The 23,830-nt window shown below is 41.9% G+C and overlaps 1 protein-coding gene across 3 annotated transcripts; it reads left to right on the top strand.

Annotated features, from left to right (window-relative positions):
* The first annotated feature begins 577 nt into the window (after positions 1–577).
* Positions 578–22,833, top strand: LOC141731691 (nucleolar protein 9-like). 3 transcript variants are annotated; one of them, XM_074558145.1, is made up of 9 exons: positions 578–766; positions 4,257–4,405; positions 5,241–5,382; positions 6,114–6,303; positions 7,224–7,364; positions 8,399–8,503; positions 10,633–10,806; positions 14,873–14,978; positions 22,549–22,829. In XM_074558145.1, the coding sequence occupies exons 1-9, from the start codon at positions 621–623 to the stop codon at positions 22,677–22,679; spliced, it is 1,284 nt and encodes a 427-aa protein (XP_074414246.1). In that variant the 5' UTR covers positions 578–620; the 3' UTR covers positions 22,680–22,829. The 3 variants fall into 3 exon arrangements, with proteins under 3 accessions (XP_074414246.1, XP_074414245.1, XP_074414247.1); XM_074558144.1 differs by having other exon boundaries at positions 10,594–10,806; positions 22,549–22,822; XM_074558146.1 differs by lacking the exon at positions 10,633–10,806 and having other exon boundaries at positions 22,549–22,833.
* The last annotated feature ends 997 nt before the right edge of the window (positions 22,834–23,830 follow it).

The raw sequence follows: 23,830 nt of genomic DNA, 5'->3' as shown, positions 1-23,830 counted from the left end.
GGGTGATGGGAGAGGGGCGGGGCTTGAGGGTGACTGGCGGGTGGTGCGTGAGGGGAAGGGGCGGGGCGATCTGTGATTGACAGGCGGTGCATGAGGCGATATAGTTATTGACGGGGCTGTGATTGATTGATTGATCGATTGAATAATTGATTCGAAAGGGGCGTAGCAACCTGTGATTGACAGAAAAGATTCCTATGGGTGATTGACAGGACTGCGGGTGATTGATTGATTGATTGATTGATTAAAAAGGCGTGTGGCAATGAATGATTGTTTAGGTAATGAATAATCGATTAATAATTGGATTAATTGATCAAGAAAGGGGCGTGGCGAGGGGTGATTAGCCGAGAAATAGTCGATTGATTGACAGCCAGGCCGAGGATTAAATAAGGCAAAAGGGGCGGGGTAATTGACGATCGGCACGCTAAATTATGCAAAAGTAGGCGGGGCAATGAGTGATTGACAGCACATTAAGTATGTTATTTACCGCTTCATGGGCGTGGCCACACATCAGCGGGGGCGGCGCAACCTTTGATTGACAGATGTAGGGACGCGCCTGACGAATCCTCGCGAGATTTCCCGAGATTTGGCGTCGTTCACGCCCCTTCTCCCCCCAGCCCATCATGGTGGTTCACGCTGAGCCCCCCTCCGAGCCCGACATGTCGCGACAGTGGCGACAGTCGGCGCCTCGCCTCGATCCCGACACTGCCGAGTATTTCCGGAGGGCCCTGGAGACGCTGGAGGAGGGGGCTGAGCGAGGAGGAGCTCGGTGAGGGGGGGGTTTGGGGGGAGTTCATGAGGGGGTTTGGGGGGTCCGTGAGGGGATTTGGGGGAGTTTATGAGGGGATTATGGGGTTTATGAGGAGTTTTGGAGATTTATGAGGGGATTTGGGAGGTTTATGAGGGGTTTGGGGGAATTGAGAGGGAATTTGGGGGTCCCTGAGGGGATTTGAGGGATTTATAAGGCGACGTCGGGGTTTGTGAGGGGATTTGGTGTCCATGAGGGGTTTTTGGAGGTTTCTGAGGGAATTTGGGGGGTTTATGAGGGGATTTTGGGGGTTTATGAGGGGTTTGGGGGAATTGAGAGGGAATTTGGGGGTCCCTGAGGGGATTGGGGAGGGGTTTATGGGGTGATTTTAGGGTTTATGGGGGTGATTTTAGGGTTTATGGGGTGATTTTAGGGTTTATGAGGAGTTTGGGGGAGTTTATAAGGGGATTGGGGGGATTGTATGAGGGATTTATGTAAATTTGGGGGGTTTATGAGTCAATTTTGGGGGATTTATGAGGGGGTTTGGGGAGTTCATGAGGCGATTTTGAGGTTTATGAGGGAATCGGGGAGATTTCTGAGGGATTTATATAAATTTGGGGGATTTATGAGAGCTTTGTGGAGGATTTGGTGTTAACTGCCATTTGCTCACTCCTAACCCCCATTTCTTCAGGTTTAATCCCAATTTTTTGGTGTTTAACCCCTATTTTTTTGTTTTAACCCCCATTCTTTTGGGTTTAACCTTCATTTTTACACACCTAACCCCCATTTTTTTCAATTTTATCCCCATTTTTTTGGGTTTAATCCCCATTTTCTCACTCCCAGCCGCCATTTTTTCACTCCGACGACCCCATTCTTTTAGGTTTAACCCCATTTTTTTGGGTTTAACCTTCATTTTTACACTCCTAACCCCCCTTTTTTTAGATTTTACCCCCATTTTTTTGGGATTTAATCCCCATTTTCTCACTCCCAGCCGCCATTTTCTCACTCCTAACCCCATTTTTTCACTCCTAACCCCCATTTTTTTAAATTTTATCCCCATTTTTTTGGGTTTAATCCCCATTTTCTCACTCCCAGCCGCCATTTTTTCACTCCTAACCCCCATTTTTTTCAATTTTATCCCCATTTTTTTGGGTTTAATCCCCATTTTCTCACTCCTGGCCGCCATTTTCTCACTTCCAACTGCCATTTTCTCACATGTGACCGCCATTTATTTAGGTTTAACCCCATTTTTTTGGGTTTAATCCCCATTTTCTCACTCATGACCGCCATTTTTTGGTGTTTAACCCCCATTTTTTCACTCCTAACCCCCATTTTTTTAGATTTAATCCCCATTTTCTCACTCCCAACCGCCATTTTGTCACACCTGACCACCATTTTCTCACTCATGACCGCCATTTTTTTAGGTTTAACCCCATTTTTTTGGGTTTAATCCCCATTTTCTCACTTCCAACCGCTATTTTGTCACACCCGACTGCCATTTTCTCACTCCTGACCACCATTTTTTGTTTAACCCCCATTTTTGCCCTTCTAGTCCCAATTTTTTTAGATTTAATCCCCATTTTCCCACTCCCAGCCACCATTTTGTCACACCTGACCACCATTTCCTCACTCCCAGCCACCATTTTCTCACTCGTGACCGCCATTTTTTGATGTTTAACCCCCATTTTTTCACTCCTAACCCCCATTTTTTCTCTTCTAACCCCCATTTTTTCACTCCTAACCCCCATTTCTTCACATTTAACCCCCTTTTTTCCCCTTTTTTCGCAGCCCTGTTCGCTCCCAACGTTCTCTCGGAGCTCTCCCGCTGCCTCCCTTCAGCGGCGCTGCACCCCAGCTCCTCCCGGCTGCTGCTGCAGCTGCTGCCCCATTGCCCCCCCGAGACCCTCACCCCCTTTATCTCCCATTTGGGGGGGGTCTCCCGCCACCCCCGGGGGTCCCGAGCGCTCGAGGCCGCGCTGGGCCGGGCGCTGGCGGTGCTGGGGGCGGGGCTTGCGCTGGGGGCGGGGCTGGAGGGGGGCGGTGACGGAGCTGGGGGCGGAGCTTGGGAGGGATTTAGGGGGCGTGGCCCGGGACGCCAACGGCAGCTTCGTGCTCAGGGCCCTGCTGGGGCTGCTCAGCGGCGGGGCTGACCCAGGTGAGCGGGAAATTTGGATTTTTTTTGGTTTTTTGGGGGGTTTTGGGATTTTTGGAAGGATTTGGGATGGATTTGAGAGGGTTTTGGGGGGGTTTTGAGGGATTTGGGGGGGGTTTGAGGGGGGTTTGAGGGGGTTTGAGGGTGGATTTGGGGGTGCTCAGCGGCGGGGCTGACCCAGGTGAGGGGGAAAATTTGGATTTTTTTGATTTTTTGGGGGGTTTTGGGAGGGTTTGAGGGGGTTTTGGGGGGTTTTGGGGGATTTGGGGAGGGTTTGAGGGGGTTTTGGGGGGGTTTTGGGAAGGTTTGAGGGGGTTTTTGGGGGTGCTCAGTGGTGGTGCTGACCCAGGTGAGCGGGAAATTTGGGGTGATTTTGGGATTTTGGGGGTTTTGGGGATTTTTGGAAGGATTTGGGACAGATTTAAGGGGATTTTGGGGAATTTTGAGGGGGATTTTGGGAGGATTTAGGGGGGATATGGAGAGGTTCAGTGGTGACACTGACCCAGGTTAGGCAGAAATTTGGATATTTTTTGATTTTTTGGGGGGATTTTTAGGGTGATTCAGAGAATTGAGGGGCATTTGAGAGGGTTTGGGGGGGTTTTGGGGGGTTTGGGGAAGGTTTGAGGGGGATTTGGGGGGGTTTTGGGGATGTTTGAGGGGGATTTTGGGGGTGCTCAGTGGCAGTGCCGACCCAGGTGAGGGGGAAATTTGGATTTTTTTGATTTTTTGGGGGGTTTTGGGATTTTTGGAAGTATTTGAGGGGGTTTTGGGGGGGTTTTGGGGGATTTGGGGGGTTTTTGGGGGTGTTTGGGAAGGTTTGAGGGGGTTTTTGGGGCTGCTCAGTGGTGGTGCTGACCCAGGTGAGGGGGAAGTTTGGATTTTTTTTTGATTTTTTGGGGGTTTTGGGATTTTTGGAAGGATTTGAGGGGGTTTTGGGGGATTTTGGAGGGGTTTGAGGGTGTTTGAGGGGGTTTTGGGGGTGCTCAGCAGCAGGGCTGACCCAGGTGAGCAGGAAAATTTGGATTTTTTTGATTTTTTGGGGGGATTTTGGGAGGATTTGGAGAAGGTTTGAGGGAGATTTTGGGGAGTTTTGAGAGGATTTTGGAGGGGAAGTTTGGGATTTTTTTTTTGGAATTTTGGGAGGGTTTTGGGGGGGTTGGGAAGGGTTTGAGGGGGATTTTGGGGTGCTCAGCAGCAGCACCAATCCAGGTTAGGGGGAAATTTGGGGTGATTTTGGGAGTTTTTGGGATTTTTGGGGGGTTTGGAGAAGGTTTGAGGGAGATTTTGGGGAATTTTGAGGGGATTTTGGGGATTTTTGGAGGTTTTTGATGATTTTCCCCCCCTCAATTTCTGCCCCAGTCCCTCCTCCCAAGGGGGCGGAGCCAAAGGCAAAGAAGGCGGAGCTAAAAGCAAAGGGGGTGTGGTCACTGCCAGAGGGGCGGAGCTTCCGCCCTCCTTCCGCCCCCTGCTGGAGGAGCTGGCGCAGGGGCTGGAGCAGCAAATCCCAGGTGAGCCAAAAACCCCAAAAATCACCCCAAAATCACCCAAAAATGGCCTTTTAAACCTCAAAATCACCCCAAAATTATCCTGAAAATCCCAAATTCTCCCTAAAACTCCCAAAAAATAAAAAATAGCCCCAAAATCACCCAAAAAAAAACGCTCAAAAATCATTCCAAAATCATCCAAAAATTTCCAAAAATCTCTCCAAAATGCCTCCTAAAATTCCCAAAATTCTTCAGAAATTTCTCCCAAAATTTCCTCCTTAAATCTCACAAAATCCCCAAAATTTTTCCATAAAATCCCACAAATTTCCCCTCAAATTTCCCCACAAATTTTGCTAAAAATCTCAAATTTTTTCCCCATTATTCCCAAATTTCCTCCTAAAATCTCCCAAATTTCCTCCTGAAATTCCCCCAAATCCCCAAATTTTTTTCCTAATATTCCCAAATTTTCCCTTAAAATCTCACAAATTTTTCCCAAAATTTCAGAATTGCCCCCTAAAATCCCCTAATTTTTCCCCCAAATTTCTCATTTTCACCAAAATGTCCCAAATTTTCCCAAGAATTCCCAAATTTTCCCCAAAAGTCCCCAAAAATTCTCAATTTTCCCCCAAAATCTCTCAAAATTCCCCTGGAAAATCTCCCAAATTCCCTCCAAATTTCCCCCAAAATCCCCTTAAAATTTCCCCTATATATCACCAAAATTCCCAAATTTCCCTCCAAAATTCCCAATTTTTTCCCTAAAAATCCCCCAAATTCTTTTAAAATCTTAAAATTTCCCCCAAAATTTCCCAAAATTTCCCAAAATTTCCCAAATTTTCCCAAAATTTTCCAAATTTCCCAGCCCTGCTGAGCCCGGCCTGCGCCAGCCTGTGCCTGCAGGGGGCGCTCCGGGCCCTGCACCGCAGCCAATCACCTTCCTGCGCCCGCTTCTGCCGCGCCCTGATTGGCTGCCTCAGCCAGGACAGCCCCGCCCACGACCAGAGGTGAGTGCTGATTGGCTGCTTAATTTCCTGCTCTGGGCTGATTGGCTGAGCAATCCTGGTGGGTTTTCTGATTGGTTGGGCGCTCCTAGGCCGCCTTTCCTGAGTGGCTACTCCTCACCTGGTTGGCCACGCCCCTTTCTGTGATTGGCTGCTTTCTTTCCAATTTTGGGTGGAGCCACAGTTGCCATTCCCTGATTGGCTGCTTCTCTAAATCCCTTTTCTCTGATTGGCTGTCCCCTATGGGTGCTGAGCATTGATTGGTTGCTCCTCCCAATCCCTTTTCTTTGATTGGCCACTGTTCTTAATCCCTTTTCTCTGATTGGCTGCTGTTTCCAAAACCTTTTTTCTGATTGGCCGGTTCTCCCATTCCTTTCTCTCTGATTGGTTGCTGCTCCCAATCTTTTTTCCCTGATTGGCTGTAGCCTGTTGGTCTTGTCCTCTGATTGGCTGTTGCTCTCAAGTCCCTTTTTCCAATTAGCCGCTATTTTGGATCCCCTTTCTCTGATTGGCAGCTGCTTTCAATTCATTTTCTCTGATTGGTCACTGTCCTTGGTCCTCTTTTTCTGATTGGCTGCTGTTCCCAACCCCCTTTCCCTGATTGGCTGTAACCTGCTTCTCCCTCACTCTCATTGGCCACTTCTCCAAATCCCTTTTCCTGATTGGTTCCTTCCCCCAATCCCTTTTTTTCTGATTGGCCGCCCTCTCTGTTTCCCGCTCTCTGATTGGCCCAGCCCTCTGCTGACGTCACTGCAGGACCCCGACCGGTCCCGCCTCCTGGAGGCGGCCATGACAGTCCTGGACCCCCCGGGGCTCCGCGAGCTCTTCCGGGGTCACCTGCGGGGTCACCTGAGGGGCGTGGCCTCCCACCGAGTGGCCAATCACGGCCTGCAGAGGCTCCTGGACCACGCCCCCGAGGATGTGGTAGGTGGGGATTGGCTGGGCGGGGATTTGTGGGGTGGGGTTTAAAGGGGGAGGGGCCTGGAGAGGGAATAATGAAGGGTTAAAGGGGCGGGGCTTAAAGGGGAGGGGCATAAAGGGGCGGGGCTTAAAGGGGAGGGACGTAAGGGGGTGGAGCTTAAAAGGGAGGGGCCTAAAATAGGTGAGTACAAAAGGGGAGGGGCTTAAAGGGGGTCAGAAATAAAGGGGAGGGGTCAACAGTGAGAATCTAATTGGTTCAGAAAGTGGTGGGCGGGGCTTATCATGTAAGGAGGTGGAGCTTAAAATGTTAATTAGGGGTGGGTGGAGTTTAATTAGGTGCATGAAATGGGCGGGGTTTAAAGGAATAATGTAATTGGGTGGGGCAGGGGTGGGAGGGGCCTAGAGGGATTAAATGTTGAGTGGGAGTGGCTTAATGGGGGTGTGGCTTTGGGGGAGGTTCCTATTGGCCAGAAGGTTGGTGGGAGGAGCTTAAAGGGGGTCGGGTTTGAAAAAGGAGGAGCTTAAAGGAGGTGTGGCTTCCAGAGAGGTTCCTATTGGCCAGAAGGGTGGTGGGAGGAGCTTAAAAATGTAGAGGCTGAAAGGGGAGGGGCTTAAAGGGGTGGTGACTTAGAAGAGTTTTCTCATTGGTGAGAAAGGTGGTGGGAGGGGCTTAAATGGGTGGGTTTGAAAGAGGAGGAGCTTAAAGAAAGTGCGGCTTAGAGAGAGGTTCCTATTGGCTGGAAGGGTGGTGGGAGGGGCATAAAGACACAAACCCCCAAGTGGGTGGGGCTTAATTAACTGATTTAGCAGGGAGTGACTGGGGATTGGCTGGCAGGAATAGAGGGGGTGTGGCTGAGCCCAGGTGGGCGTGTCTCACCCAGGTGGGCGTGTCTCACCCAGGTGGGCGTGTCCGTGTCCCGCAGGTGTCGGAGGTGCTGTCGGAGCTTGGCCCCGCCCTCCAGGAGCCGCTGGCCCGGGGTCACCCCGGGGTCATCCTGGCCCTGCTGGGGGCGGCCCTGAGGCACCCCCGGCTCCAGGGGGAGGCGCTCAGGAGCCTCTTCCAGGTGGGACACGCCCCTTTTTTGCATAGGCCACGCCCACTTTGCGATAACCCACACCCCCTTCTAGATAAGCCCCACCCACTTTTGTATTCCCCAAATAAGCCACACCCCCTTCCCCTACATCCCTATTGTTCAGGCCCCACCCACTTTTAACATTCTGGATAGGCCACGCCCCTTTCGCTAAGCTCACATCCATTTGGCCACGCCCTTTTTTGTTAAGCCACACCCATTTCAATTAAGCCACACCCATTTTTATTGACCCCTTCCCCTTTTAGCCACACCCCTTTAAGTCCAATCTCCTTAAGCTCCTCCCCTTTCCCTTTAAGCCACACCCCTTTTAGTCTTGCTCTAAGCCCCGCCCCTTTGCCATCAAGGCCCCAGTGTCTGGCCCCACCCCTTTCTCTTAAGTCCCGCCCATTCCTGTTAACCCGAATATAAGCCACGCCCCTTTCCCACCAGTTTTGGCAATGTTGGACCCCTCCCCTTTCCTCTTAGCCCTGCCCCTTTTAGCCTAATCCACGCTAAGCCCCGCCCCTTTCCCATCAGGCCTTGTGCTGCTTTGCTCCACCCCTTTCTGTTAAGCCCCGCCTCTTTCAGCCCCACCCTTTCTAAGCCATGCCTCTTCCATATAAGCCCCACCCCTTTCCTTTAGGTTTCTCCCCTTTCAGCCATTTCCTGTCTAAGCCCCACCCCTTTCATATGAGCCACACCCATTTTTTAAGCCCCACCCCTTTTGTTTAGGCCATACCCATTACCTTAAGCCCCACCCCCTTTTTGCATTTTCCCCTAAGCCCCACCCCTTTTCTTTAAGCCACGCCCCGTTAAGAAAAGCCTTGCCCATTTAAACATGCCAGTCTTCAAGCCCCACCCCTTTCTGTTAAACTCCGCCCCTTTGCGCCATTCATTTGTTAAACCCTCACCTAAGCCACACCCCTTTCTTATAAGCCCCTCCCCTTTCCCTTGAGCCCCACTTCTTTTTCTTAAGCTCCACCCCTTTTTCTATTATCCTCTCTAAGCCCCGCCCCTTTTCCCATCAGGCTTTGCGCTGCTGGGCCCCGCCCCACCACCCCCATTGCGTCACCGCCCTGGCCCAGCTCCGCCCCCTGGAGGGCGGGGACAGCGGCGAGGAGGCGGAGCCTGAGGTAAAAGGGGCGGGGCTTCGCTGGGGACGGGTCTAAAGTGGGCGGGGCTTAAGAGGGTGAGGGAATTGGGAGCGGCCTGGGAAGGGGTGGGGTTAAATGGGTGGGGCTTGAAGGGGCGGGGCTTAAATGGGTGGGGCTTAAAGGGGCGGGGCTTAAAGGCTTGGGTTTTTCCACAGGTTTTTAAATTATTTGTTTTTAACTTGATTTTTTCCTCTTATTTTTCCGGTTTTGTCTCATTCTTTCCAATTTTCCCAAAATTCCCATTTTTCCCCCATTTTTCCCCATTTTCCCCCATTTTTCCCTCCCATTTTTTCCTCTAAAATCCCCAATTTTCCCCCCAAATTTTCCCCCAAAATTCCCATTTTTTCCCACATTTCCCCCCCATTTTTTCCCCTAAAATCCCCAATTTCCCCCCGAAATTCTCCTCCCAAATTTTCCCTTTAAATTCCCATTTTTTCCCCCCTCTGTTCTCCCAAATCCCCATTTTTCCCCCAAATTTTCCCCATAAATTCCCATTTTCCCCCCAAATTTTCCCCCCAAATTTTCCCCCTAAATTCCCATTTTTTCCCCCATTTTCCCCCAAATCCCCAATCCCAATTTTCCCAAAATCCCCAATTTTTCCCCCAAAATCCCCGATTTTCCCCCCAAATTTTCCCCATAAATTCCCATTTTTCCCCCAAATTTTCTCCCAAAATTCCCATTTTCCCCCTATTTTTCCCCCTATTTTCCCCCTATTTTTCCCCATCTCACCTCCAAAATCCCCAATTTTGCCCCCAAATTTTCCCCCTAAATTCCCATTTTTTTCCCCCCAAATTTTCCCCCTAAATTCCCATTTTCCCCCCATTTTTCCCCATTTCTGTCTCCCACTTTTCCCTCCAAAATTCTAATTTTTCCCACTATTTTTCCCCATTTCTCCTCCAAAATTCCCATTTTCCCCCCCAATTTTCCCCCCTAAATTCCCATTTTTTCCCCCATTTTCCCCATTTTTCTCTCCTATTTTCCCTTCCAAAATCCCCAATTTTCTCCCAAATTTTCCCCCCTATTTTTCCCCATTTGTCCTCCAAAATTCCCATTTTTCCCCCCAATTTTTCCCCCTAAATTCCCATTTTTCCCCCCATTTTTCCCCATTTTTCTCTCCTACTTTTCCCTCTAAAATCCCCCATTTTCCCCCCCAAATTTTCCCCATAAATTCCCATTTTTCCCCCCAAAATCCCCAATTTTCCCCCCAAATTTTCCCCCTAAATTCCCTTTTTTTTCCCTCATTTTCCCTCCTCTTTTCCCCCAAATCACCAATCCCAATTTTCCCAAAATTCCTATTTTTCCCCCCATTTCTCTCTCCCATTTTTCCTCCAAAATCCCCAAATTTTCCCCCAAAATTCCCATTTTTCCCCCTAAATTCCCGTTTTTTTCTCCCCTCTGTTCCCCCAAATCCCCAATCCCAATTTTCCCAAAATTCCCATTTTTCCCCCCATTTCTCTCTCCCATTTTTCCTCCAAAATCCCCAAATTTTCCCCCAAAATTCCCATTTTTCCCCCTAAATTCCCATTTTTTCCCCCATTTTCCCCTCTAAATTCCCTTTTTTTCCCCCTAAATTCCCTTTTTTTCCCCAAAAATTTTCCCCCCATTTTTCCCTCTAAATCCCCATATCCCAATTTTCCCAAAATCCCCAATTTTCCCCCCAAAATCCCCGATTTTCCCCCCAAATCTTCCCCCTAAATTCCCCGATTTTCCCCCAAATTTTCCCCCTAAATTCCCATTTTTTTTCCCCCCAAATTTTCCCCCTAAATTCCCATTTTTTCCCCCCAAATTTTCCCCCAAAATTCCCAATTTTTCCCCCAAATTTTCCCCATAAATTCCCATTTTTCCCCCCAAAATCCCCAATTTTCCCCCCAAATTTTCCCCCTTAATTCCCTTTTTTTTCCCCATTTTCCCCCCATTTTTCCCTCTAAATCCCCATATCCCAATTTTCCTAAAATCCCCAATTTTCTCCCCAAATTTTCCCCCCAAAATCCCCAATTTTCCCAATGTTCCCGTTTTTTCCCGCCATTTTCCCCCCCAACATCCCCGTTTTTCCCGCCATTTTCCCTTAGCCCCGCCCCCCGTCTCCCATTGGCTCCCGCGCTCTTCAGCTCCTCCTCCATTTCCGTGACCCCGCCCCCATCGTGGGGGGGCTGCGGGCGCTGCCCCGCCCGGCCCTGCCCGGCCTGGCCCGGAGCCCCCCCGGGAGCCGAATTTGGGACGCGATTTTGGGGTCCCCAAACGTCCCCAAAAACGACAAAAAACGGCTCCTGAAACGCCTCAAGGTACCCAAAACATGCACACAAAAAACGGGGAAAAAATCGGATTTTTTACTGAAAAAATTTGGATTTTTTGGACAAAAAAATCCCAATTTTTTCAGTAAAAAATCCGATTTTTTCGTGAAAAAAATGGGATTTTTTGGTATGGAAATTTCAGGTTTTTCAGCAAAATATCCTTAATTTTGTAAAAAAATTTTGAAGTAGTTTTCAGGAAAAAAGTGGGTTTTTTAAGCAAAAAATTCCAATTTTTGAGTGAAAAAAATCCGAATTTTTGCACGAAAATTTTGGAACTTATAGCACTAAGATCTAAAAAAAAAAAGATTTTTTAAGTTAGAATATGGAATTACTTTCAGGAAAAAAATCTGAGTTTTTCAGGAAAAAATGTCAAATTTTGGGGGGGAAAAAATCCCTGAATTTTCAGTAAAAAAATCCCAATTTTTCAGCAAAAAATGCCCAAATTTTCAGCAAATAAAAAGAGATTTTTGAGGCCCAATTTGGATTTTGGGGTCCCCAAACGTCCCCAAAAACGACAAAAAACGGTTCCTGAAACGCCTCAAGGTACCCAAAAATTCTGAAATTTTTTTGGGGAAAAAATTCCCAATTTTTGGGGAAAAAATCGGATTTTTTACTGAAAAAATTTGGATTTTTTGGCCAAAAAAATCTGATTTTTTTAGTGAAAACATTTGATTTTTTAATAGAAAAAATGATATTTTTTTGCAAAAAAAATTCTGATTTTTTGGTGCAAAAATTGTTATTCTTACTCAGGAAAAGAAATAGGTTTTTAGGGAAAAAATCCCAATTTTTCAGTGAAAAAAATCAAGTTTTTGCATCAAAAAAATTGGATTTTACAGTGCAAAAATTTCAGGTTTGGGCAAAAAAATACTGAGATTTTTTAGTTAAAAAAATTGAATTGTCTTTTAGGAAAAAATATGGTTTTTTAGGAAAATAATTCTGGGGTTTTTTGGGGAAAAAAAGTGGTTTTTTCAGGAGAAAATGTTCAATTTTTGGGGAAATAATCCCTGAATTTTCAGTAAAAAAAATCCCAATTTTTCAGCAAAAATTCTCCAATTTTTTTGTGAAAAAATTCCCAAATTTTCAGAAATTAAAAAGGAAATTTGGGGTCCCCAAATGTCCCCAAAAACGACAAAAAACGGCTCCTGAAACGTCTCAAGGTACCCAAAAAATACCCAGAAAAAACAGGGAAAAAATCGGATTTTTTACTGAAAAAATTTGGATTTTTTTGGCAAAAAATCTGATTTTTTTGGTGTAAAAATTCGATTTTTTTCCATTAAAAACCGGGTTTTTTAGTTTTAAAAAATCATGATTTTTCAGCAGAAAAATTGGAATTATTTTTTCAGAGGTACCCAAAACATACCCTCAAAAAAACGGGGAAAAAATCCAGGATTTTGGGAAAAAAATGTGAATTTTTGTGAAAAAAATCTGATTTTTTTGCTGTAAAAATTCCATTTTTTTCCATTAAAAATCGGGTTTTTTCGTTTTAAAAAATCATGATTTTTCAGCAGAAAAATTGGAATTATTTTTTCAGAGGTACCCAAAACATACACACAAAAAACAGGGAAAAAATCGGATTTTTTACTGAAAAAATTTGGATTTTTTGGCAAAAAAATCTGATTTTTTGGCCAAAAAATTCGAATTTTTTGAGAAAAAAATCCGATATTTTTCATGGGAAAAATGAGGTTTTTTCATTAAAAAAATTTTACTTTTTTAGCACAAAAATTGGAAATGTTTCCTAGATAAAGATTTGGTTTTTTACAAAAAAAAATCCAATTTTTAAGTGAAAAATATCCGAATTTTTGCACAAAAATGTTGTAATTTATAGCACTAAAATCTCAGGTTTGGGCAAAAAAAATTCTGAGTTTTTCCATTAAAATATTGAATTATTTTTCAGGAAAAAAATCTGATTTTTTCAGGAAAAAAGTCAAATTTTGCGGGAAAAAATCCCTGAATTTTTACAAAAAAATCCCAAATTTTCAGCAAAAGTTTTCCAATTTTTTAGTGAAATAATTCCCAAATTTTCAGCAAATAAAAAGGGATTTTTGAGGCCAAATTTGGATTTTTGGGGTCAAAAAATGGCTCCTGAAACTCCTCAAGGTACCCAAAAAATCTGAAATTTTTTGGGGAAAAAAATCCCAATTTTTGTGAAAAAAAATCTGATTTTTTACTGAAAAAAATTGTATTTTTTCCCCAAAAAAACACCAATATTTCAGAAAAAAAATTTAATCTTTCAGACCAAAAAAAGGGATTATTTTCAACAAAAAATTCTGATTTTTGAGACAATTTTTTTTTTTTTTTAGAAAAAAAGCTCTATTTTTACAGGCAAAAATTGGGATAATTTTAGGAATATTTTGGAGTTTTTCTGGATGATTTTAGGAATATTTTGGAATAATTTTAGTAATATTTTTGGGTAAATTTGGGATATTTTGGGATATTTTTGTGACCATTTTAGGAATATTTTGGGAATATTTTGTGCTAATTTTAGGGTATTTTTGGAATAATTTTAGAAATATTTTGGGATGATTTGTGCACATTTTGGGGTTAATTTTGGATTTAATTTTGATTTATTTTAAATATTTTTGTCATAATTATGGAATAATTTCGAGATAATTTTTGGGTGTTTTTTGGGTAATTTTTGGAATAATTTCAGGATGATTTTAGGAGTATTTTGGAATAATTTTAGTGATAATTTTGGGTAAATTGGGGATATTTTGGGGATATTTTTGTGACTTTTTTAAGAATATTTTGTGCTAATTTTGGGATATTTTTAGGATAATTTTGCAATAAATTTAGAAATATTTTTAGGATACTTTTGGAATAAATTTAGAAATATTTTGGGCACATTTTTGGGATAATTTTAGGAATATTTTTGGGGTTAATTTTGGATTTAATTTTGATTTATTTTAAATATTTTTGTCATAATTACGGAATAATTTCGAGATAATTTTCGGATGTTTTTTGGATAATTTTGGGAATAATTTCAGGATGATTTTAGGAGTATTTTGGAATAATTTTAGTAATATTTTGGGTAAATTTGGGATATTTTGGGGATATTTTTGTGACCATTTTAGAAATATTTTGTGCTAATTTTGGGATATTTTTAGGATATTTTTGGAATAAATTTAGAAATATTTTTAGGATATTTTTGGAATAATTTTAGAAATATTTTGGGCCCATTTTTGGGATAATTTTAGGAACATTTTGGGGTTTATTTTGGATTTAATTTTGATTTATTTGAAATATTTTTGTCATAATTACGAAATAATTTCGAGATAATTTTCGGGTGTTTTTTGGATAATTTTGGGAATAATTTCAGGATGATTTTAGGAGTATTTTGGAATAATTTTAATGATATTTTTGGGTAAATTTGGGATAATTTGGGGATATTTTTGTGACTTTTTTAGGAATATTTTGTGCTAATTTTGCGATATTTTTAGGATATTTTTGGAATAAATTTAGAATTATTTTTAGGATATTTTTGGAATAAATTTAGAAATATTTTGGGCACGTTTTGGGATAATTTTAGGAACATTTTGGGGTTAATTCTGGATTTAATTTTGATTTATTTTAAATATTTTTGTCGTAATTACAAAATAATTTCAAGATAATTTTCGGGTGTTTTTTGGATAATTTTGGGAATAATTTCAGGATGATTTTAGGAGTATTTTGGAATAATTTTAGTAATATTTTTGGGTAAATTTGGGATATTTTGGGGATATTTTTGTGACCATTTTAGGAATATTTTGGGAATATTTTGTGCTAATTTTAGGATATTTTTGGAATAATTTAAGAAATATTTTGGGATGATTTGTGCACATTTTTGGGATAATTTTAGGAACATTTTGGGGTTATTTTTGGATTTAATTTTGATTTATTCTAAATATTTTTGTCATAATTATGAAATAATTTTGAGATAATTTTCGGATGTTTTTGGGATAATTTTGGGGATAATTTCAGGATATTTTTGGGATAATGTCAGGATATTTTGGGGTTATTTCAGGAGTGGTTTTAGCTAATTTTGTGGTGATTATTAATTAATTTTAATTAATTATTGCAGGGTCATTGGGGAGCGCTGGCCATGGACAAGAGCGGGAGCCGAGTGCTGGACACGGCCTGGGCCTGCAGCCCCCTCCAACAGAGGGTCCAGATGGCTTCTGAATTGGGTCTGGGGGCTACAAAATCATTCTGGGAACATTTGGGAAAATTTGGGAAAATTTGGGAAAAATTTGGGAAAAATTGGGTGAAAATTGGGTGAAATTTGGGTGAAATTTGAGCCATTTTTGGTGATTTAAATGGGATTTTTTGGGATTTTTTTGGGGTTTTTGGGTGGAATTTTGGGGCAGAATTTGGGGGAATTTTGAGGGATTTTTGGGTGGATTTTGGGATTAATTTGGGTGAAATTTGAGCCATTTTTGGTGATGTAAATGGGATTTTTTGAGGATTTTTTTGGGATTTTTGGGTGGAATTTTGAGGGATTTTTGGGTGGAATTTGGGATTAGTTTGGGTAAAAAATCTGGGGGATTTTGGGAAAATCTGAGTGAAATTTGGGTGAAATTTGTGCCATTTTTGGTGATTTAAATGGGATTTTTTGAGGATTTTTTTGGGGTTTTTTTAGGGATTTTTGGGTGGAATTTTAGGGTGATTCGAGGCAGAATTTGGGGGAATTTTGAGGGATTTTTGGGTGGAATTTGGGTGAAATTTGGGTGAAATTTGAGCCTTTTTTGGTGATTTAAATGGGATTTTTTGGGGATTTTTGGGGTGATTCGAGAGAATTTTGGGGCAGAATTTGGGGGAATTTTGAGAGATTTTTGGGTGGAATTTGGGTAAAATTTGGGTGAAAATTGGGTGAAATTTGAGCCTTTTTTGGTGATTTAAATGGGATTTTTGGGGGATTTTGGAGGTGATTTTGGGGGAATTTTAAGGGATTTTTGGGGCAGAATTTGGGGGAATTTTGAGGGATTTTTGGGTGGAATTTGGGTAAAATTTGGGTGAAAATTGGGTGAAATTTGAGCCTTTTTTGGTGATTTAAATGGGATTTTTTGGGGGGTCCTGGGCCTGCAGCCCCCTCCAACAGAGGGTCCAGATGGCTTCTGAATTGGGTCTGGGGGCTACAAAATCATTCTGGGAAAATTTGGGAAAATTTGGGAAAATTTGGGTGAAATTTGGGTGAAATTTGGGTGAAAATTGGGTGAAATTTGGGCCTTTTTTGGTGATTTAAATGGGATTTTTTGGGATTTTTTTGGGGTTTTTAGGTGGAATTTTGAGGGATTTTTGGGTGGAATTTTGAGGGGATTTTAGAACTAATTTGGGTAAAAAATCTGGGGAATTTTGGGAAAATTTGGGTGAAATTTGAGCCTTTTTTGGTGATTTAAATGGAATTTTTGGGGGATTTTTTGGGGGGTCCTGGGCCTGCAGCCCCCTCCCACAGAGGGTCCAGATGGCTTCTGAATTGGGTCTGGGGGCTACAAAATCATTTTGGAAAATTTGGGAAAATTTGGGAAAAATTTGGGAAAATTTGGGTGAAAATTGGGTGAAAATTGGGTGAAAATTGGGTGAAATTTGAGCCAGTTTTGGTGATTTAAATGGGATTTTTTGGGATTTTTTTGGGATTTTTGGGTGGGATTTTGAGGGATTTTTGGGTAGAATTTGGGGGAATTTTGAGGGATTTTTGGGTGGAATTTGGGTAAAATTTGGGTGAAATTTGTGCCATTTTTGGTGATTTAAATGGGATTTTTGAGGGATTTTTGGGGGGTCCTGGGCCTGCAGCCCCCTCCCACAGAGGGTCCAGATGGCTTCTGAATTGGGTCTGGGGGCTACAAAATCATTCTGGGAACATTTGGGAAAAATTTGGAAAAATTTGGGTGAAATTTGGGTGAAAATTGGGTGAAATTTGGGTGAAATTTGGGCGTTTTTTGGTGATTTAAATGGGATTTTTTGGGGTTTTTTTGGGATTTTTGGGTGGAATTTTGAGGGATTTTTGGGTGGAATTTGGGATTAATTTGGGTAAAAAATCTGGGGGATTTTGGGAAAAATTGGGTGAAATTTGGGCGAAATTTGGGTGAAATTTGGGTGAAATTTGGGCCATTTTTGGTGATTTAAATGGGATTTTTTGGGATTTTTTTGGGATTTTTGGGTGGAATTTTGGGGTGATTCGAGGGAATTTTGGGGCAGAATTTGGGGGAATTTTGAGAGATTTTTGGGTGGAATTTGGGATTAATTTGGGTGAAATTTGAGCCATTTTTGGGTGATTTGAATAGGATTTTTGGGGTTCTTGGGGCAGAATTTGGGGGAATTTTTAAGGATTTTTGGGTGGCATTTTGGGGGGATTTTGGGATTAATTTGGGTGAAATTTGTGCCATTTTTGGGTGATTTAAATGGGATTTTTGGGGGATTTTTTGGGGTTTTTGGGGCAGAATTTGGGGGAATTTTCAAGGATTTTTGGGTGGAATTTTGGGATTAATTTGGGTGAAATTTGAGCCATTTCTGGGCAATTTTAATGGGATTTTTGGGGGTGATTCGAGGGAATTTTGGGGCAGAATTTGGGGGAATTTTGAGGGATTTTTGGGTGAAATTTGGGGGAATTTTGGGATTAGTTTGGGTAAAAAATCTGGGGGATTTTGGGAAAATTTGGATGAAATTTGGGGAAAATTGGGTGAAAATTGGGTGAAATTTGGGCGTTTTTTGGTGATTTAAATGGGATTTTTTGGGATTTTTTTGGGGATTTTTGGGTGGAATTTGGGGGGATTTTGGGATTAATTTGGGTAAAAAATTTGGGGGATTTTGGGAAAATTTGAGTGAAATTTGGGTGAAATTTGGATGAAATTTGGGCCTTTTTTGGTGATTTGAATGGGATTTTTTGGGATTTTTTGGGGATTTTTGGGTGGAATTTGGGGGGATTTTAGAACTAATTTGGGTAAAAAATCTGGGGGATTTTGGGAAAATTTGGATGAAATTTGGGAAAATTTGGGTGAAATTTGGGTGAAATTTGAGCCATTTTTGGGTGATTTAAATGGGATTTTTTGAGATTTTTTGGGGATTTTTGGGTGGAATTTGGGGGGATTTTGGGATTAGTTTGGGTAAAAAACCTGGGGGATTTTGGGAAAAATTTGGGTGAAATTTGGGTGAAATTTGGGTGAAATTTGAGCCATTTTTGGTGGTTTAAATGGGATTTTTTTGGGGATTTTTAGGGGATTTTTGGGAGTAATTTTGGGGTGATTTGGGGCAGAATTTGGGGGATTTTTGAGGGATTTTTGGGTGGAATTTGGGTAGAATTTGGGTGAAATTTGGGAGAAATTTGAGCCATTTTTGGTGATTTAAATGGGATTTTTTGGGGGTTTTTGGGGGGGTCCTGGGCCTGCAGCCCCCTCCAACAGAGGGTCCAGATGGCTTCTGAATTGGGTCTGGGGGCTACAAAATCATTTTGGAAAATTTGGGAAAATTTGGGAAAAATTTGGGAAAAATTTGGGAAAAATTGGGTGAAAATTGGGCGAAATTTGGGTGAAATTTGAGCCATTTTTGGTGATTTAAATGGGATTTTTTGGGATTTTTTTGGGGATTTTTGGGTGGAATTTTGAGGGATATTTGGGGGGATTTTGGGATTAGTTTGGGTAAAAAATCTGGGGATTTTGGGAAAATGTGGGTGAAATTTGGGTGAAATTTGGGTGAAATTTGGGCGTTTTTTGGTGATTTAAATGGGATTTTTTGGGATTTTTTTGGGGATTTTTGGGTGAAATTTTGGAGTGATTCGAGGCAGAATTTGGGGGAATTTTGAGAGATTTTTGGGTGGAATTTGGGTAAAATTTGGGTGAAATTTGAGCCTTTTTTGGTGATTTAAATGGGATTTTTTGGGGGGATTTTGGGGGTAATTTTGAGGTGATTCGAGGGAATTTTGGGACAGAATTTGGGGGAATTTTGAGGGATTTTTGGGTGGAATTTGGGTAAAATTTGGGTAAAATTTGGGTGAAATTTAAACCATTTTTGGTGATTTAAATGGGATTTTTTGGGAATTTTTTGGGATTTTTGGGAGGAATTTTGGGGCAGAATTTGGGGGATTTGGGGAAAATTTGGGTGAAATTTGGGGAAAATTTGGGTGAAATTTGGGTGAAATTTGAGCCATTTTTGGTGATTTGAATGGGATTTTTTGGGATTTTTTTGGGGATTTTTGGGTGGAATTTTGAGGGATTTTTGGGTGGAATTTGGGGGGATTTTGGGATTAGTTTGGTAAAAAATCTGAGGGATTTTGGGAAATTTGGGTGAAATTTGGGTGAAATTTGAGCCATTTTTGGTGATTTAAATGGGATTTTTTGGGGATTTTTGGGTGAAATTTTGGGGCAGAATTTGGGGGAATTTTGAGGGATTTTTGGGTGGAATTTGGGTAAAATTTGGGTGAAATTTGGGTGAAATTTGGGCCTTTTTTGGTGATTTAAATGGGATTTTTTGGGATTTTTTTGGGGTTATTTTAGGGATTTTTGGGTGGAATTTTGGGGTGATTCGAGGCAGAATTTGGGGGAATTTTGAGAGATTTTTGGGTGGATTTTGGGTAAAATTTGGGTGAAAATTGGGTGAAATTTGTGCCATTTTTGGTGATTTAAATGGGATTTTTTGGGATTTTTTTGAGATTTTTGGGTGGAATTTTGAGGGATTTTTGGGTGGATTTTGGGATTAATTTGGGTGAAATTTGAGCTATTTTTGGGCGATTTAAATGGGATTTTTGGGGGATTTTTTTGGGTTTTTTTAGGGATTTTGGGTGGAATTTTGGGGTGATTCGAGGCAGAATTTGGGGGCAGAATTTGGGGGAATTTTGAGGGATTTTTGGGTGGAATTTGGGGGGATTTTAGAACTAATTTGAGTAAAAAATCTGGGGGATTTTGGGAAAAATTGGGTAAAATTTGAGCCATTTTTGGTGATTTAAATGGGATTTTTTGGGGGTTTTTGGGGGGTCCTGGGCCTGCAGCCCCCTCCCCCAGAGGGTCCAGATGGCTTTGGAATTGGGTCTGGGGGCTACAAAAACATTCTGGGAAAATTTGGGAAAAATTGGGAAAAATTTGGGAAAAATTGGGTGAAATTTGGGCGAAAATTGGGTGAAATTTGGGGTTTTTTTGGTGATTTAAATGGGATTTTTTGGGATTTTTTTGGGATTTTTGGGTGGGATTTTGAGGGATTTTTGGGTAGAATTTGAGGGGATTTTGGAATTAGTTTGGGTAAAAAAATCTGGGAAAATTTGAGTGAAATTTGGGTGAAATTTGTGCCATTTTTGGTGATTTAAATTGGATTTTTTCGGGATTTTTTTGGGATTTTTGGGTGGAATTTTGAGGTAATTTGAGGGAATTTTAGGACAGAATTTGGGGAAATTTTGAGGGATTTTTGGGTGGAATTTGGGTAAAATTTGGGTGAAATTTGAGCCATTTTGGGTGATTTAAATGGGATTTTTTGGGGATTTTTTTGGGATTTTTGGGTGGAATTTTGGGGTGATTTGAGGGAATTTTGGGACAGAATTTGGCGGAATTTTGAGGGATTTTTGGGTGGAATTTGGGTAAAATTTGGGTGAAATTTAGATGAAATTTGAGCCTTTTTTGGTGATTTAAATGGGATTTTTTGGGTTTTTTTGGGATTTTTGGGTGGAATTTGGGGGAATTTTGGGATTAGTTTGGGTAAAAAATCTGGGGGATTTTGGGAAACATTGGGTGAAATTTGGGTGAAATTTGGGTGAAATTTGGGCCTTTTTTGGTGATTTAAATGGGATTTTTTGGGATTTTTTTGGGATTTTTTGGTGGAATTTTGGGGTGATTCGAGGGAATTTTGGGGCAGAATTTTGGGGAATTTTGAGGGATTTTTGGGTAAAAAATCTGGGGGATTTTGGGAAAATTTGGGTGAAATTTGAGCCATTTTTGGTGATTTAAATGGGATTTTTTGGGGATTTTTTGGGGTTTTTTTAGGGATTTCTGTGTGGAATTTTGGGGTGATTCGAGGCAGAATTTGGGGGAATTTTGAGAGATATTTGGGTGGAATTTGGGTAAAATTTGGGTGAAATTTGGGTGAAATCTGAGCCATTTTGGGTGATTTAAATGCGATTTTTTGGGATTTTTTGGGGATTTTTGGGTGGAATTTTGAGGGATTTTTGGGGGGATTTTGGGATTAATTTGGGTAAAAAATCTGGGGGATTTTGGGAAAATTTGAGTGAAATTTGGGTGAAATTTGAGCCATTTTTGGTGATTTAAATGGGATTTTTTTGGGATTTTTGGGGGGATTTTGGGGGAATTTTGAGGTGATTTGAGGGAATTTTGGGGCAGAATTTGGGGGAATTTTGGGATTAATTTGGGTAAAAAATCTGGGGGATTTTGGGAAAAATTGGGTGAAATTTGAGCCATTTTTGGTGATTTAAATGGAATTTTTTTGGGATTTTTTTGGGGGTTTTTGGGGGGTCCTGGGCCTGCAGCCCCCTCCCACAGAGGGTCCAGATGGCTTCGGAATTGGGTCTGGGGGCTACAAAATCATTCTGGGAAAATTGGGGAAATTTGGCAAAAATTTGGGAAAAATTTGGGAAAATTTGGGTGAAATTTGGGTGAAAATTGGGTGAAATTTGGGCCATTTTTGGTGATTTAAATGGGATTTTTTGGGATTTTTTTTGGATTTTTGGGCGGAATTTTGAGGGATTTTTGGGTGGAATTTGGGATTAGTTTGGGAAAAAAATCTGGGGGATTTTGGGAAAATTTGAGTGAAATTTGGGTGAAATTTGGATGAAATTTGGGCGTTTTTTGGTGATTTAAATGGGATTTTTTTGGGATTTTTTTGGGGATTGGTGGGTGGAATTTTGAGGTGATTTGAGAGAATTTTGGGGCAGAATTTGGGAGAATTTTGAGGGATTTTTGGGTGGAATTTGGGTGAAATTTGGGTGAAATTTGAGCCATTTTTGGTGATTTAAATGGGATTTTTTGGGGATTTTGAGGGGTTTTTATGGGGATTTTTTTTGGATTTTGAGGGGTTTTTATGGGGATTTTTGAGGGATTTTAAAGGGAATTTTTGGGGAATTTTGCGGGGTTTTAAAGGGGATTTTTGGGGGTTTTAAAGGCGATTTTTGGGTTATTTTGAGTGACTTTTAAAGTGGATTTTTTGAGGGGTTTTAAAGGGATTTTTGAGGAATTTTTGGGGGATTTTTGAGGGTTTTAAAGGGGATTTTTGGGGGATTTAAAGGCGATTTTTGGGGAATTTTGCGGGGTTTTAAAGGGGATTTTTGGGGAATTTTGAGGGAATTTTGAGGGGTTTTTATGGGGAATTTTGAAGGGTTTTAAAGGGGATTTTTGGGGAATTTTGAGTGGTTTTTATGGGGATTTTTGGGGGATTTTGAGGGGTTTTAAGGGGGATTTTTGGGGAATTTTAAAGGAGATTTTTGGGGAATTTTGAGGGGTTTTTATGGGGATTTTTGGGGAATTTTGAGGGGTTTTAAAGGAGATTTTTGGGGAATTTTGAGGGGTTTTAAAGGGGATTTTTGGGGGATTTTGAGGAGTTATAAAGGGGATTTTTGAGGGTTTTAAAGGGGATTTTTGGGGGATTTTAAAGGGGATTTTTGGGCGTTTTTTGGGGTTATTTCGTTCTATTTTGGGTGGATTTTTGGGGTTATTTTATTCTATTTTGTGCGTTTTTTGGGGTTATTTCGATCTATTTTGTGTGGATTTTTGGATTTTTTATTTTTCTGTATCCTTTTTCCCAAATTTCCCGTTTTTCCCCCATTTCCAGCCCCGCTCCTGCCCCGGCTGCTCCGGGACCCCCTCGGCCGCGGCGTCGCCCGAAGGCTAAGCCTGGAGCTGTTCCTGAGGCTCCGCCCCCGGTGGGAGGGGCTGCAGAGGGGGCGGGGCCTCCAGCTCTGACCACGCCCCCATGCCCTCACACCACCCCTAACCCCGCCCACATTTCAATAAAGATTTATTATTAATATTTTTATTAATATTTTGTGTTGTTTCAGTGGGGAGGGGCTGCAGAGGGGGCGGGGCCTGCCGCTCTGACCACGCCCCCATACCCTCACACCACCCCTGGCCCTGCCCACATTCCAATAATTTTATTAAATATTTTTTTATTAATATTCTGTGTCATTTTCTGTTGTTTCAATGGGGAGGGGCAGGGCTAAAGGGGCGGAGCTTGCAGCTCAGACCCCGCCCACAATAACCTCTGACCACCCCTGGCCCTGCCCACATTTAAATAATATTATTAAAGATTTATTTTTAATATTTTATATTAATAATTTGTGTTATTTCAATGGGGAGGGGCGGGGCTTGCAGCTCTGACCACGCCCACAATAGCCTTTGACCATCCCTGGCCCCACCCACATTTAAATAATGGTATTAAAAATTTATTTTTAATGTTTTTATTATTGTTTTGTGTAATTTTGTGTTGTTTCAATGGGGAGGGGCGGGGCCTGCCACTCTGACCACGCCCACAACACCCTCTGGCCCCGCCCACGTTTAAATAATGGTATTAAATATTTATTTTTAATATTTTTATTAATATTTTGTGTTGGTTCAATAGGGATGGGTAGGGCTAAAGGGGCGGGGCCTGCAGCTCTGACCACGCCCCCAACACCCTCTGGCCCCGCCCACATTTCAATAATGGTATTTAAAATTTATTTTTAATATTTTTTATTACTATTTTGTGTTGTTTCAGTGGGGAGGGGCTGCAGAGGGGGCGGGGCCTGCCGCTATGACCACGCCCCCAATACCCTCTGACCACCCCTGGCCTCACCCACATTTAAATAATTTTATTAAAGATTTATTTTTAATTTTTTTATTAATGGTTTGTGTCATTTTGTGTTGTGAATGGGCGGGGTTTAGAGGGAGTGGGTGGGGTTTAAAGGGGTTTGGGTGGGGATTAATGGGAATGGGTGGGGTTTAAGGGGAAATGGGTGGGGTTTAAGGGAAATGGGTGGGGCTTATAGTGAATGGGTGGGGTTTAGGGGGATGGGTGTGGTTTAAGCAGAAAGGGCGGGGCCTAAGGTGATATGGGCAGTTCTTAATGGGAATGGGTG

This window comes from Zonotrichia albicollis, chromosome 24 (genome assembly GCF_047830755.1).
Source record: "Zonotrichia albicollis isolate bZonAlb1 chromosome 24, bZonAlb1.hap1, whole genome shotgun sequence".
NCBI lineage: Eukaryota > Metazoa > Chordata > Aves > Passeriformes > Passerellidae > Zonotrichia > Zonotrichia albicollis.
Note: the sequence above shows the minus strand (reverse complement) of the source record. Positions and strands in the feature narration are given on the sequence as shown.